At 44.0% G+C, this 16557-nt stretch overlaps 1 protein-coding gene across 2 annotated transcripts in view; it reads left to right on the forward strand.

Moving 5' to 3' along the window:
• Positions 1 to 16557, forward strand: part of traf3ip2a (TRAF3 interacting protein 2a) — an 82169-nt gene that overhangs the window by 54258 nt on the left and 11354 nt on the right. For both annotated transcript variants that reach the window (XM_043675383.2, XM_087983915.1), the window contains exons 4-8: positions 1739 to 1953; positions 2572 to 2660; positions 4589 to 4657; positions 9996 to 10112; positions 13936 to 14010. In XM_043675383.2, the coding sequence (XP_043531318.2) occupies positions 1739 to 1953; positions 2572 to 2660; positions 4589 to 4657; positions 9996 to 10112; positions 13936 to 14010 (565 nt within the window). The remainder of the gene's footprint in view (positions 1 to 1738; positions 1954 to 2571; positions 2661 to 4588; positions 4658 to 9995; positions 10113 to 13935; positions 14011 to 16557) is intronic.

A 16557-nucleotide genomic window follows, 5' to 3' on the forward strand; every position in this document is an offset into this window, starting at 1 on the left:
TTACCAAAAAGAGGGAATACAACCTGAGAAGGACATTTTCCCACAGTGAGTATTGGGTTCTGGAATGCACTTCCTGGATGTACAGTACAGTTTGTTTTAATGGAAGCGATCAGGGGATCATGAGATGGTTATTGAATAGAAATAATGCACAGGATTATGAGAAGCATAGCACTCAAATTGTAAAGCTCATTCACAGAGGTGATGCAGACGTGATGGGCCAAATTAGGGGAGGTAATGGCCTAATGGTATTATCGCTGGATTGCTAATACAGAGACCCAGATAATGTCGTGGGGATCCGGGTTCAATATCCCACCACGGCAAATATGGAATTTGAATTCAATATATGGGAAAAAATATCTGGAATTCAGAATCTAATGATGACCATGAATCCACTGGTCAATTGTTGGAAAAACCCATCTGGTTCACTAATGCCCTTGAGGGAAGGAAGTCTGTCGTCCTTATCTGGTCTGGCCTACATGCGACTCCAGACCCACAACAATGTGGTTGACTCTTAACTACCCTCTAGGCAATTAGGGATGGGCAATAAACACTGCTTAGCCAGCAGCACCTCATCCTGTGAATGAATAGATCAATAAAATGGCCTACTTCTATACCAAAGCCAATCCGATATTCATCCAAAACCTTCAGCATCCTTTTGGATTGTTAGTGTTTGTTGGTGAGCACCACATTCCTCTAAACAACAGAAATGATAGACTGTGGTGTTGTTGTGTCCAGGAGATGCCAGGTTCTGAGAGGTTGGCAGGACCTCCCGCCCCAGCATTGTGATCCCAGCAGCATGCCCACTGACAGATCAGTCAGCTGCCGGGTTTCCAGGAAGATCCAGCAGGCTCCTGACCTCAGTTTCCATCTGGGAAATTCTTCCAAAACCCTAACCCAAGTGGTTAGGCCACTGTTGGAATATTGCATGCAATTCTAGTCTCCTTCCTATCGGAAAGATGTTGTGAAACTTTAAAAGGTTCAGAGAAGATTTACAAGGATGTTGCCAGGTTTGGAAGATTTGAGCTGTGGGGAGAGGCTGAACAGGCTGGGGCTGTTTTCCCTGAAGTGTCAGAGGCTGAGGGGTGACCTTATAGAGGTTTACAAAATTATGAGGGGCATGGATTCAATAAATAGACGAAGTATTTTCCCTGGGGTTGGGGAGTCCAGAACTAGCGGGCATTGGTTTAGGGTGAGAGGGGTAAGATAAGTAAGGGACCCAAGGGGCAACTTTTTTACACAGAGGGTGGTGTGTGTGCATGGAATGAGCTGCCAGAGGAAGTGGTGGAGGCTGGTACAATTGCAACATTTAAAAGGCATCTGGATGGGTCTATGAATAGGAAGGGTTTGGAGGGATATGGGCCGGGTGCTGGCAGGTGGGACTAGATTGGGTTGGGATATCTGGTTGGCATGGACGGGTTGGACCGAAGGGTCTGTTTCCATGCTGTACAACTCTATGACTCTAAGTGTCACCGCTCAGCATCGGAAATTGAATCCAAACCTGCGCCCAACTTCCCAGCTCTGAGAGCTACTGCATTAATGGCATTGCCATGTACAAGGATTGTCTCCACCAAGCAGTATTGAAAATTCAGTTCATGGTTCATCTCTTCCCTGAGAATTCTCATGACAAAGACTGACACTTATGTAAACCTAGATTACTCACTTCTAATGATATTCTGATCAAAATGACGAGCTTAAGGTACCTCTGTTATCGATAAAATTATGGTTTTCTTCTCCCCAGGAAATATCCCAGTTGTGTAAATGCCAGAGATTTGCACTGTGAGGCAGCTGGACGTATGATTGCAGTTGTCCCTCAGCATGAAGGGCTTCCTCTACATGAGAGAGGTCACATTGCCTGTGCTTATCCCATCTGCCATACCAACACAAGGGACAGTTCCACCAGCGGCACTGATGGACAAGGCACTCTGCGAACTGTGAACCTGCCGGATGCATTACGTAAGTCTCTTGTTTCTCTCACTCGCGTCTCATCATCGCTAGAAGATACTCTGGGAGCTCTTAATCTAGAAGCTGCAGGGGAACTGCCGAAAATCAAAGGAAGCCCTTTTCTCATTAACACTCTTGCTCCAGACTGAAAACATAACTAAACCAATTATCTAATCAATGGACAGGCCAGACCAGCATGACATGACCACTCTCAGTCACATTGCTCCAGCTTTTGAAAGAAGACCCAACATTAAAATGGCTCAAAGCCATTGGTGAGGTCATTGGGTGCACTGCCCAGACTGATGGTCTCATTACAGCTGATCCGAGATCCAGTCACATGTTACTGGATGTGAGATCTTGCTGTGTACACATGGGCAGCTAGGTTTGCCTCTGTAGCTGTGGCTGTAATTCCAAGATGTTCCATTGGTGGGAAAGCATTTGAATTACAGATGTCAACAAAAGTACTGTACAAATACAAAACTCCTTCTTTTCAGTTGTGTACAAAATAAAACATTGTTACTTCTGTCATTGCCATAGCAGAGTGTACATCACACCTTTCTGTGTTTGACTGACACTTTGACAACCACAGTGGGTTGAGTGGATTTTCTGAAGATGTTGTTTCTTTTGTAGGAAAGGTATTCGTTACTTATTCTGTGGACTCAGCTAATGAAATTCGTATCTTTGTGAACTTCCTGCGTGTTAACGGTTTCGAAACAGCAGTAAGTAATGCTCCCAGGCCAGTTACACATGATTTATTCCTCCGAAGAAGGTCCCACCTTCGCCTGAGACACGGTGACCCTCATGTTAAATCACCACCAGTCGTTTCTCATGAATGAGAAGATGGCGACCTTACTTTTACCTTATTTGGTTGTCCGATAGTGTAGGAGCAGCAGCTCTGGTTGTTTTATTTTGGGGGAGCGTTCACAGATGGGGATTTTGAAGCTTTTGGATTCAAACCAAATGTGTTTACTTTACAAATAATAAAAGAAGATATAAGTCCCAAGTAATGAAGGAGAAAATAGCAGTATACACACAAAAGCTCAGTGACAGGAAACCAGAGTTGTAATGGTTGGATATTTTTACACAGGGTGGATGTTTGCATTTGTGTTCCCCAAGGATGGAGCAGCTTTGGGCCCAGTATTCCTTGTCATTTTTTTAGGAAGGGCTTGGAGCCAGGTCTGAGGAGCTGCATTATCAAGTTTCCAATGATAGGATATTTGGTAAAGTAGAAAATCATGATGAAGATAATTGTAGATTTGTGGACAACATTGACAGGATGATGAAGTGGCAGGACTATAGCAGATCCAGTTCAATATCAAGGAATGGGACACCTTTAATCCAGAAAGACTGTGTCATATAAAAGTTTTGGATTCGAAAAAGTATAGATGAGCAGAAACATTGGTGTCCACGTACACAAATCCTTTAAATTGGAATGGCAAGCTGATGGGGTATTTAAAAAATGACATTGGTTGCTTGTAGTTATAAATAGAGAAATTGTACACAAAGGACAGGTTTTTCCACTTGTGGGAAAGTCTAGGACCAGAGGGCACAATCACATGTAAGGGATCACCCATTTAAGACAGAGATGAGGAGAAATATCTGCTGTCAGGAGGTAGTGAATCTGTGAAATTCTTTACCACCGAGGACTGTAGAGGTTGGTTGTTAAATGTATTTAAGGCTGAGAATAATGGATTTTTAATCAGCAAGGGAACCAAGTGTGTTCAGTAAAAGGCAGGAAATTGTAGTTAAGTATGATCAGATCATTGATCGCATTAATAGCAGGGGACACTTGATGGGCTGAATGGCCTACCTTCTGCTCCTGTATCTTGTGTTTCTATGAAATTCAAGCAAAGTGGTCATTCTAGAATTCCCTAAAACACCTGGTTAGAGGTCTCCGCTGCTGAATTTGGGGGCACCATACTTCAGAAAAGATGTGAAGGCGAACGAAAGACAGAGATGGTCCAGGAACAAGAGCCTTCAGTTCTGAAGAGAGTCTGGCTATGTAAGGGATGTTCTCCTTAAAACAGAGGCAGTTAGAAGGTGACTAACCCACAATGGTGAGTGGATTTTATCAAGATAGATAGAGAAAATCTAGACTGTCTAGTGAGTTGGTCAATATCTAAAGATCATAGACTCAAAATCTAGATGGAGGATAAGGAGATTTTTCTTCCTTTTGGGCGATGGTTGAGATCTAGAAAAACTACCAGAATAGGTGGTGGAAACTGTTTCTGTGAGTAATGTTAAAAGTGAATTGGACAGGTATGTGAGCATGAGGAACCCACACAGTTTGAGACAAAAAGCTGAAGTATGGAACTAGCCAGCACAGCCAAATGGCCTCCTTCAACACTGACCTGCAGTGGTTCAAAGTAACACAAAGACGAACAAAAACAAAACATTCATTCATGTGTATGATGTGCATGGAGATTTCCATGGTCTCAAAATCATGTCCTTCATGACATTTTACTACATGCTAGTGCAGTGTGACCCTGCTGTGCCCCTGGGGCCAGCTGATTCTGTTTGATTGCTCACCCTCCAATTCATAACTTGATGGCCTCCGTGCAAACCCTTCATTAAAGATTCTTCAGGTGATGGACAGCCCACAAGCGCCATGTTTAAATCATCAAGCTGGATTATTTTTGTTCAACAGATTGACATTTTTCAAGACTCTGTTCGTGGTATAGACATTATCAAATGGATGGAAGGCTACCTGACCAATGTAAGTACTCCAGTGCAATAAAACACTGTTGGAATACACAACTTGGAAGGTGCCAGTTGTGGCTCAGTGGGAGGAACTTTGCCTCTCAGCGCAATGATTATGGCTCCAGGACCCCCCCCCCCCCGCAACTGGGTCATGGATGTGAACAGGTAATCATGCTGATACTCCAGTGTCGATGCACTGGGGGGATACCTTTCTGGTACCCCCTTGTGGTAGATGGATATGAAAGTTGTCAACATATTTCACCAAAGAAGAGCAGGGGGAATACTGTTTCCTATGTCTTAACTAACTTCGATCTACCCGAACAGCATCACGAAAACAGATTCAAATAGCTGATTATTATCACATTAGTGTTCCTGGGGGTTTTGCTACATGCCAATTGGATGCTGTGTTTGTACATTCAAAAACTAACCGACCTCACTTCAAAAATATTTCATTGCTCTCATATTTGTGAAAGGCATTGTATAGGTGCAACTCCACCTAACAGTTCAGAGTTGTGCCATACACATTTTTAAAGATTTAATCTTTGCGAAGTAACTGCCCTCACACAGAACACACGTTATCCACATTCCTTTTGAGAAACTCTCTCATTCTGCTGCTGCTCTAAAGCAGTGCAGTGAACTAGAATGATGACGGGTCCAATTGTCAGCCATGCTTGACTGGTTTCAGCTAGGCAGCACCTCTGACCTCTTGGTCTTAGGTCTGAACTATAAATAGAAAGGATAGATGTACATGTATATGGCTCTGTGGGAGCTGATAGCATAGTGGTATTATTGCTGGACTGTTAATCCAGAGACTCCAGATAACGTTCTGAGGCCTTGGGTTCAAATCCCACTGTTGCAGATGGTGCAATTTAAATTGAACAAAAATCTGAAATTAAGAGTCACATGTTGATCGTCAGGAGTTGGGGGTGCAGAGAACCCATCTGGTTCACTAATATCCTTTCAGGAAGGAAACTGTCGTCCTTACCCAGTGTGGCCTACATGTGAGTCCAGACCCATAACAACGGGTCTGCTTCTTAACTGCCCTCTGGGCAGTTTGGGTTGGGTAATAAATGCTGGCCTAGCCAGTAATGTCCTCACCCTGTGAATGAATTTTAAAAAGCACCTTTCAAAACTGCAGAATAGCCCAAACCAAAGTCGAAGAAATACCGGCCTTTTCTGTCCTTGGAGGCAAAGATGACCATGTTCATCATCTGGTGTTTTCACTGGGGGTTTTGCTGGATACACAAGTGACAGCGAAGGTTGATTCCACCCCCAAAGGCCGTGCAGTGAAAACGACGGGATTCTGCAGGCGAGTGAGCTCTGGCTGAGTTGCAGCCTGGAGCTTTCCCATCTGTCTGTTTTCTCTCTACTTCTGATGTGAACTTGCTTTCACAGGAGGCACTGACTCATGGTCATTGTTGCAAAGCAGGGTCTCGCAGACACTAGTAAGATAAATCACTGGGTAAACCAAATACAACAGCAAGAGCTGGTGATCATTTCCTGTCTGCCAGCCAATCGGATCAACAGGTGAGCAGGCAAACCAGTAGTCAGAGAACAAGACCCGCAGGGAGGGGATGATTGGCCATTCGATTTTAGGGAGATTGGCATGGGAAAGAAAGAAGCCGCAGTCCGTAGAGACATCAAATGTTTCCTTGGGGAACCAGCTCCTGAAGAAGCCAGCAGTTCCTACCATTGTGTCACTGCTGGCTTTCCCCAGCCCTGTTGAGACCCAGACAGTAGCTGTCCAATTGAAATTAAGTTTTTTTATTGTACTGTAAGAGTTGTATTTGGAAATGAATGAGCACACATCTCCAAGGAGTCACTAAGGTCTCGAAACCCAACCTTGTTGGATTGGGGATCTGTTTGTCATGTCTAACCATTATCTTCCCAACCACCAGGGATGGGAGATTAATAGACAATAGACAATAGGTGCAGGAGTTGGCCATTCAGCCCTTCGAGCCTGCACCGCCATTCAATATAATCATGGCTGATCATTCCTTAATCAGTATCCTGTTCCTGCCTTATCTCCATAACCCTTGATTCCACTATCCTTGAGAGCTCTATCCAACTCCTTCTTAAATGAATCCAGAGACTGGGCCTCCACTGCCCTCTGGGGCAGAGCATTCCACACAGCTACCACTCTCTGGGTGAAGAAGTTTCTCCTGAGCTCTGTCCTAAATGGTCTTCCCCGTATTTTTAAGCTGTGTCCTCTGGTTCGGCACTCACCCATCAGTGGAAATATGTTTCCTACTTGTCCAGGTCACCCTGTAATCTCCTAACATCCTCATCACTTTTCACCCTGCCACCCAGCTTTGTATCATTAGCAAATTTGCTAATGTTATTGCTGATACCATCTTCTATATCTTTAACATATATTGTAAAAAGCTGTGGTCCCAGCACGGATCCCTGCGGTACCCCACTGGTCACTGCCTGCCATTCTGAAATGGAGCCGTTTATCACTACCCTTTGTTTCCTATTGGCCAACCAATTTTCAATCCAATCTAGTACTTCGCCCCCAATACCATGCGCCCTAATTTTACTCACTAACCTCCTGTGTGGGACTTTATCAAAAGCTTTCTGAAAGTCCAGGTACACTACATCTACTGGATTTCCCTCGTCCAACTTCATAGTTACATCCTCAAAAAATTCAAGAAGATTAGTCAAGCATGATTTCCCCTTCATAAATCCATGCTGACTCTGTCCTATCCTGTTACTACTATCCAGAAGTGCAGTAATTTCATCCTTTATAATAGACTCCAGCATCTTTCCCACCACTGAGGTCAGACTAACTGGTCTATAATTACCTGCTTTCTCTCGCCCACCTTTCTTAAAAAGTGGTATAACATTAGCCACCCTCCAATCCTCAGGAACCCACCCCGAATCTATTGAACTCTGGAAAATAATCACCAACGCATCCGCGATTTCCCGAGCCACCTCCTTCAGTACCCTGGATGCAGACCATCAGGCCCCGGAGACTTATCAACCTTCAGACCTAACAGCCTCTCCAACACCAAATCCTGGCAAATATAAATTCCCTTAAGTTCAGGTCCTTCAGCCACTGTTACCTCAGGGAGATTGCTTGTGTCTTCCCAAGTGAACACAGATCTGAAGTACCCATTTAATTCCTCTGCCATTTCTTTGTTCCTAGTAATATATTTCCCTGTTTCTGTCTTCAAGGGCCCAATTTTTGTCCTAACCATTTTTTTGCCTTGCACATACCTAAAAAAGCTTTTACTATCCTCCTTAATATTCTTGGCCAGTTTACCTTCGTACCTCATTTTTCCTCTGCGTATTTCCTTCTTAGTAATCCTCTGTTGCTCTTTAAAAGCTTCCCAGTCCTCAGTTTTCCCACTTATCTTAGCTATGTTATACTTTTTCTCTTTTAACTTTATATGTTTCTTTACTTCCCTCGTCAGCCACGGCTACCCCTGCCTCCTCCTGGGATCTTTCTTCCTTTTAGGAATGAACTGATCCTGCAACTTCTGCATTATACACAGCAATATCCACCATTGTTCCTCCACGGTCATCCCTGCTAAGGTATTGCACCATTGAACTTTAGCCAGTTCCTCCCTCATAGCTCCATAGTTCCCTTTATTCAACAGAAATATTGTCACTTCCGATTGTACCCTCTCCCTCTCAAATTGCAGATTGAAGCTTATTGTATTATGGTCACTACTTCCCAATGGCTCCTTCACTTCGAGGTCTCTGACTAATTCTGGTTCGTTACACAATACCAGATCCAGAATTGCCTTCTCCCTGGTCGGTTCCAGCACCAGCTGCTCTAAGAATCCATCTCTGAGGCACTCCACAAAGTCTCTTTCTTGAGGCCCAATACCATCCTGATTCTCCCAGTCTACCTGCATGTTAAAATCCCCCATAACAACTGTAGTGACATCTTTGCGACAGGCCAATTTCAGCTCCTGATTTAACTTACATCTGACATCCAGACTACTGTTTGGGGGCCTGTAGATGACTCCTAAGAGGGTCTTTTTACCCTTAGTATTTCAAAGCTCTATCCACACAGACTCTACATCTCCTGACTCTAGGTCCCCCCGCGCAAGGGACTGAATATCGTCCCTTACTAACAAGGCCACCCCTCCCCCTCTGCCCATCAGTCTGTCCTTACGATAGCACGTGTATCCTTGAATATTCATTTCCCAGGCCCATCCACTTGAAGCCATGTCTCAGTTATCCCCACAATATCGTATCTGCGAATTTCCAATAGAGCTCATCCATCTTATGTCTAATGCTTCGTGCATTCATGTATAGTATTTTTAATTTGTTACTGCTCTCACCCTTCCCATCAACCCTTATTTCACTCAACCTTACAGCATAATGCCTTTCTGAGTTTTCTGCCTCATTAATACAGTTGTCTTTCTTCACTTCTCTTGTTCTAACTTTCCCTTCAATTTCCTTTTTAAACATCCAGTTTGTCCCCTCCCCCCGCTACTTAGCTTAAATGTAGCAGTGTTGCAGTAGAAAACCTGCCTGCCAGAACACTGGTCCCTAACCTATTAAGGTGCAAGCCGTCTCTCTTGTAGAATTTATGTTTACCACAAAATATACCCCAGTGATCCAAGAACTTAAATCCTTGCTTCCTGCACCAGTTCCCCAACCACACGTTCAAGTCCATTATCTCCCTGTTTCTGGCCACACTAGCCTGAGGAACTGGAAGCAAACCGTAGATAACCACCCTGGACGTCCTGCTTTTCAGCCTTCTTCCTAGTTCTCCGAAGTCTCGCTGTAGTATGTTCCTCCTCTTCTTCCCGACATCATTTGTGCCGACATGTACCACCACCTCTGGCTCTCCACCTTCATCCTTGAGGATTTCCTGCACTCTGTCCGCGATGTCTTTCACTCTAGCACCAGGAAATTGAATCCATTGTAACATTTATGCCGACCTGAGAGAACAGATGAAAAGCAGCACCACCCCACATACTGCACTGAAGTGTCAGCCTAGATTACCTGCACCAATCTCTAGATTGGCCCTTGGTTCCATAGTGTTATCACTTCCAGACAAGGCTGGCTCCTACAAAATGTTCATATTTTATTGACAGCATGTTATGTATTAAGATAAATGATTCACAATAAAAAGACAACCATGTCCATCAGCAGTTTGAATTGTTCCTTCAGAAACTCAGTGAAATTGTAGCTGTAGTCTCACTCTCTCAAAACTCCTTCATTGTTTATTGTTGTTCAACATGAAGGTATGGAAATTGCTGTGGGAGCAAGATAAAATATATCCAACTTGTGACTGCTTATTTCTTGGAATGACTGCACTACTGGCAATAGAGCTACAGTGCTGCTTCAGCCAAATGATAGAAGAGTCACTGTTCTGCTCTTCTTGCTTACAGAGGGAGGTGATGATTGTAATCGCAATTAGTCCAAAGTACAAGCAGGATGTCGAGGGAACCAAGTCAGAACAACTAAAAGATGAGCACAGCTTGCACACAAAATACATCCACAGAATGGTAAGGAAATGAAACTCGAGTCTTTAATGTGCAACTTCTTGTTTTAGTAATTGCTAAAAGTAAACCCAGTTCTAACGGGGTAGTTTAGATCAAAGACCCAAAGAAAGCAGAGACTTTCAGGTAAAATCTGTAGTTTGTATGTGCTGTCTCCCTACACTGTGTGAGCTGCTGTCCTGCTGAGGGTTATGTTGCACTGCCCTGTGCCATGTAAGAATCGACAGGGCTGACCTGGTCTCATATGGCAGAGGGAAACCACTTGCTGGTCCAACTAGAAGAGTCTCTTGTCATTTCCATGAAATAATTATTTTACATCAGCGAGCTTTTAGCAAGTGACACAGACATTGTTGCAGAGACTTTGAGCAGGATCAGATGTTAGACTTCGTTCTTCTGAGATCATAAGTAGTTCTACTGACAGGTCCACATGACATCATCACAGTGCAAAGTGCTTGGTGGTACTCCTTGGTATTAACTATTTCGAATCCAAATACAACACCATCAAATGTATTAATGCAGCATGTAGGGAATGCTAATGATTACAATCTGATGTGAAATCAAAACCAAACCCTCCAACCTTGGGAATGGGGAGCAAATTGCTCATATGGCAAATTCGAGAAAGATAATAATTTTGAAATGTAAATCGCTTTCACTCCCTTCAATGTACTTTGTTTTCCTGAAGGCTATGATTCCTATCACAATGTGATTCCCTGCATACTGTTCCTCTCAGGACTCTTCTGTTACTGCTCTACCTGCTGACTCCTGTTAAGACACCATTGGAAATGTACTGTTCCACTGCTGATTCCTGTGGGGGTAGTGTTCCACAGGGATTGTCCCTCTGCTGATTCCTGTGGGGATAGTGTTCCACAGGGATTATCCCTCTGCTGATTCCTGTGGGGATAGTGTTCCACAGGGATTGTCCCTCTGCTGATTCCTGTGGGGATAGTGTTCCACAGGGATTGTCCCTCTGCTGATTCCTGTGGGGGTAGTGTTCCACAGGGATTGTCCCTCTGCTGATTCCTGTGGGGATAGTGTTCCACAGGGATTATCCCTCTGCTGATTCCTGTGGGGATAGTGTTCCACAGGGATTATCCCTCTGCTGATTCCTGTGGGGTAGTGTTCCACAGGGATTATCCCTCTGCTGATTCCTGTGGGGATAGTGTTCCACAGGGATTATCCCTCTGCTGATTCCTGTGGGGTAGTGTTCCACAGGGATTGTCCCTCTGCTGATTCCTGTGGGGATAGTGTTCCACAGGGATTATCCCTCTGCTGATTCCTGTGGGGATAGTGTTCCACAGGGATTGTCCCTCTGCTGATTCCTGTGGGGATAGTGTTCCACAGGGATTATCCCTCTGCTGATTCCTGTGGGGATAGTGTTCCACAGGGATTGTCCCTCTGCTGATTCCTGTGGGGTAGTGTTCCACAGGGATTATCCCTCTGCTGATTCCTGTGGGGTAGTGTTCCACAGGGATTATCCCTCTGCTGATTCCTGTGGGGATAGTGTTCCACAGGGATTATCCCTCTGCTGATTCCTGTGGGGATAGTGTTCCACAGGGATTGTCCCTCTGCTGATTCCTGTGGGGATAGTGTTCCACAGGGATTATCCCTCTGCTGATTCCTGTGGGGTAGTGTTCCACAGGGATTGTCCCTCTGCTGATTCCTGTGGGGTAGTGTTCCACAGGGATTATCCCTCTGCTGATTCCTGTGGGGTAGTGTTCCACAGGGATTATCCCTCTGCTGATTCCTGTGGGGTAGTGTTCCACAGGGATTATCCCTCTGCTGATTCCTGTGGGGATAGTGTCCTACAGGAATGTCCCACTGGTGACATGGATACAGAATGGTTTCACTGCTGCCACATTTTTTGAGTTTTGATATATGTGTCTGCTCAGAAAACGTGGCTGGGCTATTGAACAATGTGAACAGCCAAAGCTTGATTCTACATGTGGGCATTTTCTCACAGGAATTGATGGTCACGTCTCCAGAGCAGAAATTTTGGCTAATCAATTTTATCCTTCTTAACCTGGAATAAGGAAGCCAATGGTGCAGCATGCAGTAATATCAGAATATAGCAGAAATCACCCTGCCACCCTCTTGGGTTGTATGTCTTGGTATCAGTCTACAAATTAGGGGGAGTATGGTAGCCCAATGGTTAGCACTACTGCCTCATAGTGCCAGGGACCTGGGTTGGATTCCACCCTCAGGTGACTGTGTGGAGTTTGCACATTCTCCGCGTGTCTGCGTGGGTTTCCTCCCACAGTCCAAAGATGTGCAGGTTAGGTGGATTAGCCATGGAAAATGCAGGGTTACAGGGGTAGAGTGGGGAGCATGAGTCTGGGTGGGATGCTCTTCAGAGGGTCAGTGTGGACTCGATGGGCCAAATGGGATTCTGTGTTCTATGATTATAGGATTGGTTTACTCACTTGTTGGAGCAAATTCATGTGCTTTTAACCCCAGCAGAGTCTTCATGTCAAGCCAAAAGCATGGCACTGTTGATTAATATACCAATTAGAAATTACCAAACAGCTCATGAGGCCACACTTAGATGGGTGCCTTTCTCTGGTTTTCCTCATTCCTCAAACTGTACATTGTGTTTCAATGCATACGACTTCTAAGAATTGGCATTCACATTAACCTTAAAGTAATTATGGTTTACCATTGTTGCAACAAAGGAAAAACTAGATCATTAGATAGCATTCCCATTGCTTCATCGTGAATGTAATTACCTGCTCGCAGGCATCATTAGACACAGTGATGTGAACAAAACGTAAATGGGCAAGTTCTTTGTTAAAGCTTTATATAATTTCACTTCTGTAGATTTGTTCTCAACCTGAATGCTCCTTTTTAAACTGTTACTTTGATAAAGGGTTTTCTGAGTGTGGTGTAACAAATGCTTCATTGCAGTCTCAATGATAGCATCTAACACAAAGTTGATGAAAAGACAGCATTACTTGCTCATTTTTGAGAGAATGTTGACTTTGGAGTGTCCAAGGCTATGCAGGCCAGGTGGATTAACCATGGTAAATGCAGCGTTACAGGAATAGAGGCTGGGTCTGGGTGGGATGCTCTGTGGAGGATCCGTGTAGACTTGATGGCCCAAATAGCCTATTTTGACACTGTAGGAATCCTATGAATGCCACCAAACCACTTCATTATGTGGCATCATGGCCTGCCTTACAATAAAGAATTGTGATAATGTCCAAAGAAATTAGCATTGACTTGCAAGACACAGTGCAATGAATTGTAAACAAGCCGCACATGAAGAATGGCACTTTGTCTTGTTGGAATATACCATGCTACTTAAGGTGATGCATGTGTGACAGCTACTGACTGCTGGAGTTTGGAGCAATCCCACAACTTGGTAAAACTGGGGTGGTGGTACAAGTGTCAATAAGATAGGCAACACAATTATTCTCCAAGTTGAGAAAGCAAAGTATAGCTAGCTCGATGCAACTCTGTACTGCTCCACCAGTGTTCGAAATGGCAGCCTTCCATATTTCCATGGCACTGCTAGCAAGGATGGCATTGGAATGAACAGTCATTGACAATGGTGGCTTTATTTGAGTTGGACTATAGAGACACCATAACTTTGACAGCACTCTTTACAAAGCAAAGCCTCCAGTCGCAATGTTTTCCAATCAAATCCAGTTCAACATGGTGCATGGCTAAGCAAATATCTTCCTCTTTTCTTTCATTTCCTATATTTACCAGATGTGGGAAATACAGTGGCTCAGTGTCAACTGAGGATAACTTTATAACCCGCTGTACCTGTCCATGACACCCTGCTTTGGAATGTCTGCTGTGGCCTTTCAGCACATTGTTTTTCTTTCAGATGCAGATTGAGTTCATACAACAATCAAGCATGAACTTCAGGTTTATACCAGTACTCTTTGCAAATGCTACCAAGGCAAGTAAAGACTGATCTTTCCTTTGCCTGATAAGTTCCTGCACATAAGGAATGTTTTTTTTTGTTAAATTAACATTTTCCAGCTGCAGTTTTAGATGGAAAGGTTAAATTGAACACTGCTTGAATCATTTAGTGAACATCACTTAGATTTCTGGAAATGTATAAACAAAATCTGAAAACAAGGTAGTCACTAAAAGTAAGGCTAAGCCCAGGACCTACGGGCCATTCAGCTTAATCGCAGTGGCACACAGACTTCTAGGTCTGATAATCCAGGACAAAATTAAGTCATTTTATACAATTGTGGATAAATTGAGGAAAGCCAGCTGAGGTTACTAAATTAACTGATGAGCTGAGATTTCAGAGAGGGTTGTTTAAGGACTAATTGATGTGATTATATGGACATCCAAAAGATATTTGATAAAAGTGCCTTATAAAAGGCTTGCAATTAAAGTTGAACACTGTGGAATTGAAAGAAATGTTGTACCATGTTACAGTGTTAGCTGAGTGACAGGAAACTGTGGGAGTGGTGCTGAATAGTTGCTTTTCAAACTGGAAGAACTTATTCTGTGGGGTACCTGGGACAGAAATCAGGAATACTGCTTTTCATGATGTACATGACTGACCTAGACTTGGATGCACACAGAACTACCGCATATATCCGAGTAATAGTCGAATTTGTTTGACAACTTTTTAAGGTTAATTTTATGGGGTCAACCATTACATGGTTGCTACTTTTGAGGGGCTGACATTCATGCCCGTCAAAATTCAAAATTCATATTGCATCATTAGCAGAAGCTCAATTAATCTCAAAACAAGTAAAGAGAAAAACTGAATTATGGTAATTCCAAACTCCCGGAGCGGAACACAACAGCCAGCGGACTGGAGGACCGGGAGTGGAGCACAACAGAATAACCAACAGACTGAAAAGCTGGGGCAGGACGTGACGGCTGGCACACTGACTCATAAATGTGATCTGTTGTCTGTGAAGAACTAGAGTCAACTTTTATATGAGATATATGGAAAAGGGGGCCGACTTTTATAAGAGATCGACTATTACTGGAGCATTTGCAGATGTCACAGCAAGCATTTCAATGCAGGGTATCATGGACAGGTACAGCAACTTGGAAGCATACTGAGCATTTGCAAGCCATTAGCTTATTTGGTTAGACGGCTAGTGCAGGGATCAAGTCAACGAGGAGACATGAGACAAAGATTGTGCAAAGATTTGTAGCTCGGGTGCTTGTTGTTGTGGTTCTGTTCGCCGAGCTGGAAGTTTTTGTTGCAAACGTTTCGTCCCCTGGCTAGGTGACATCATCAGTGCTTGGGAGCCTCCTGCGAAGTGTTTCTTTGATGTTTCCTCCGGTGTTTATAGTGGTCTGTCCCTGTCGCTTCCGGTTGTTAGTTTCAGCTGTCCGCTGTAGTGTTTGGTATATTGGGTCCAGGTCGATGTGTTTGTTGATGGAGTTTGTGGATGAATGCCATGCCTCTAGGAATTCCCTGGCTGTTCTCTGTCTGGCTTGCCCTATGATAGTAGTGTTGTCCCAGTCGAATTCATGTTGCTTGTTGTCTGCGTGTGTGGCTACTAAGGATAGCTGGTCGTGTCGTTTCGTGGCTAGTTGATGTTCATGTATGCGGATTGTTAGCTGTCTTCCTGTTTGTCCTATATAGTGTTTAGTGCAGTCCTTGCATGGTATTTTGTACACATTTGTCTTGCTCATGTTGGGTATCAGGTCCTTCGTTCTGGTGAGTTGTTGTCTGAGCGTGGCTGTTGGTTTGTATATTTAAACACAAAGCACTGATGATGTCGCCTAGCCAGGGGACGAAACGTTTGCAACAAAAACTTCCAGCTCGGCGAACAGAACCATAGCAATGAGACAAAGAAATGCTAAAAAGGGTGTAAGAACAGAAAGATATGACAAATAAATGTGCACAGTCATTGAGGGTAACAGGGCATGTTGTGAATGTCATACAGGGCTGTACAAAGGTGCTATAGGAAGGATAGAAAGGGGAGCAAGAGGGGGGAGCAGCTTGTTTGATTAGGGATAACATTACAGCTGTACTTCGAGAGGATATTCCTGGGATTACATCCAGGGAAGTTTTTTGGGTGCACAGCAGCAGGAACAATTTGCCCCATTCCACCCCGCTCCACTAACTCTTATTTGAATGAATCATCAACCAATTGCAGATATTTGCTGATTTATTCCTTTGGGCTGTTACTATAATTTTACAGTGTTTGGTGCTTTCTATACAAGTTTAACATTGTAGAGGTTTAAAGTGTGTAGCAGGAGATGAAAACCTTTATCCTGACTTCCAGGCTCCAGCACCAATCCGATTACTGTCCTTGAAATGTAGAATGGTCTGGAGAATGTGCAGAGGAGAACCCACTGCTGACAGAGATTAGGGTGACAGAGGGCAAGAAAGATTCTCAGGAGGCATTCCTCCCTATCCAGGGCAGCAGTAGTTTCTGGGTACTGTCACTGGTCTAGTGATCCAGAACCCCAGTGCTATGGGGGCAAGGGCTCAAATCCCATCACTGATGGATGGTAA

Source organism: Chiloscyllium plagiosum, unplaced genomic scaffold, assembly GCF_037043375.1.
Source record: "Chiloscyllium plagiosum isolate Xiang-an unplaced genomic scaffold, Cpla_swu_hap1 HiC_scaffold_3, whole genome shotgun sequence".
NCBI lineage: Eukaryota > Metazoa > Chordata > Chondrichthyes > Orectolobiformes > Hemiscylliidae > Chiloscyllium > Chiloscyllium plagiosum.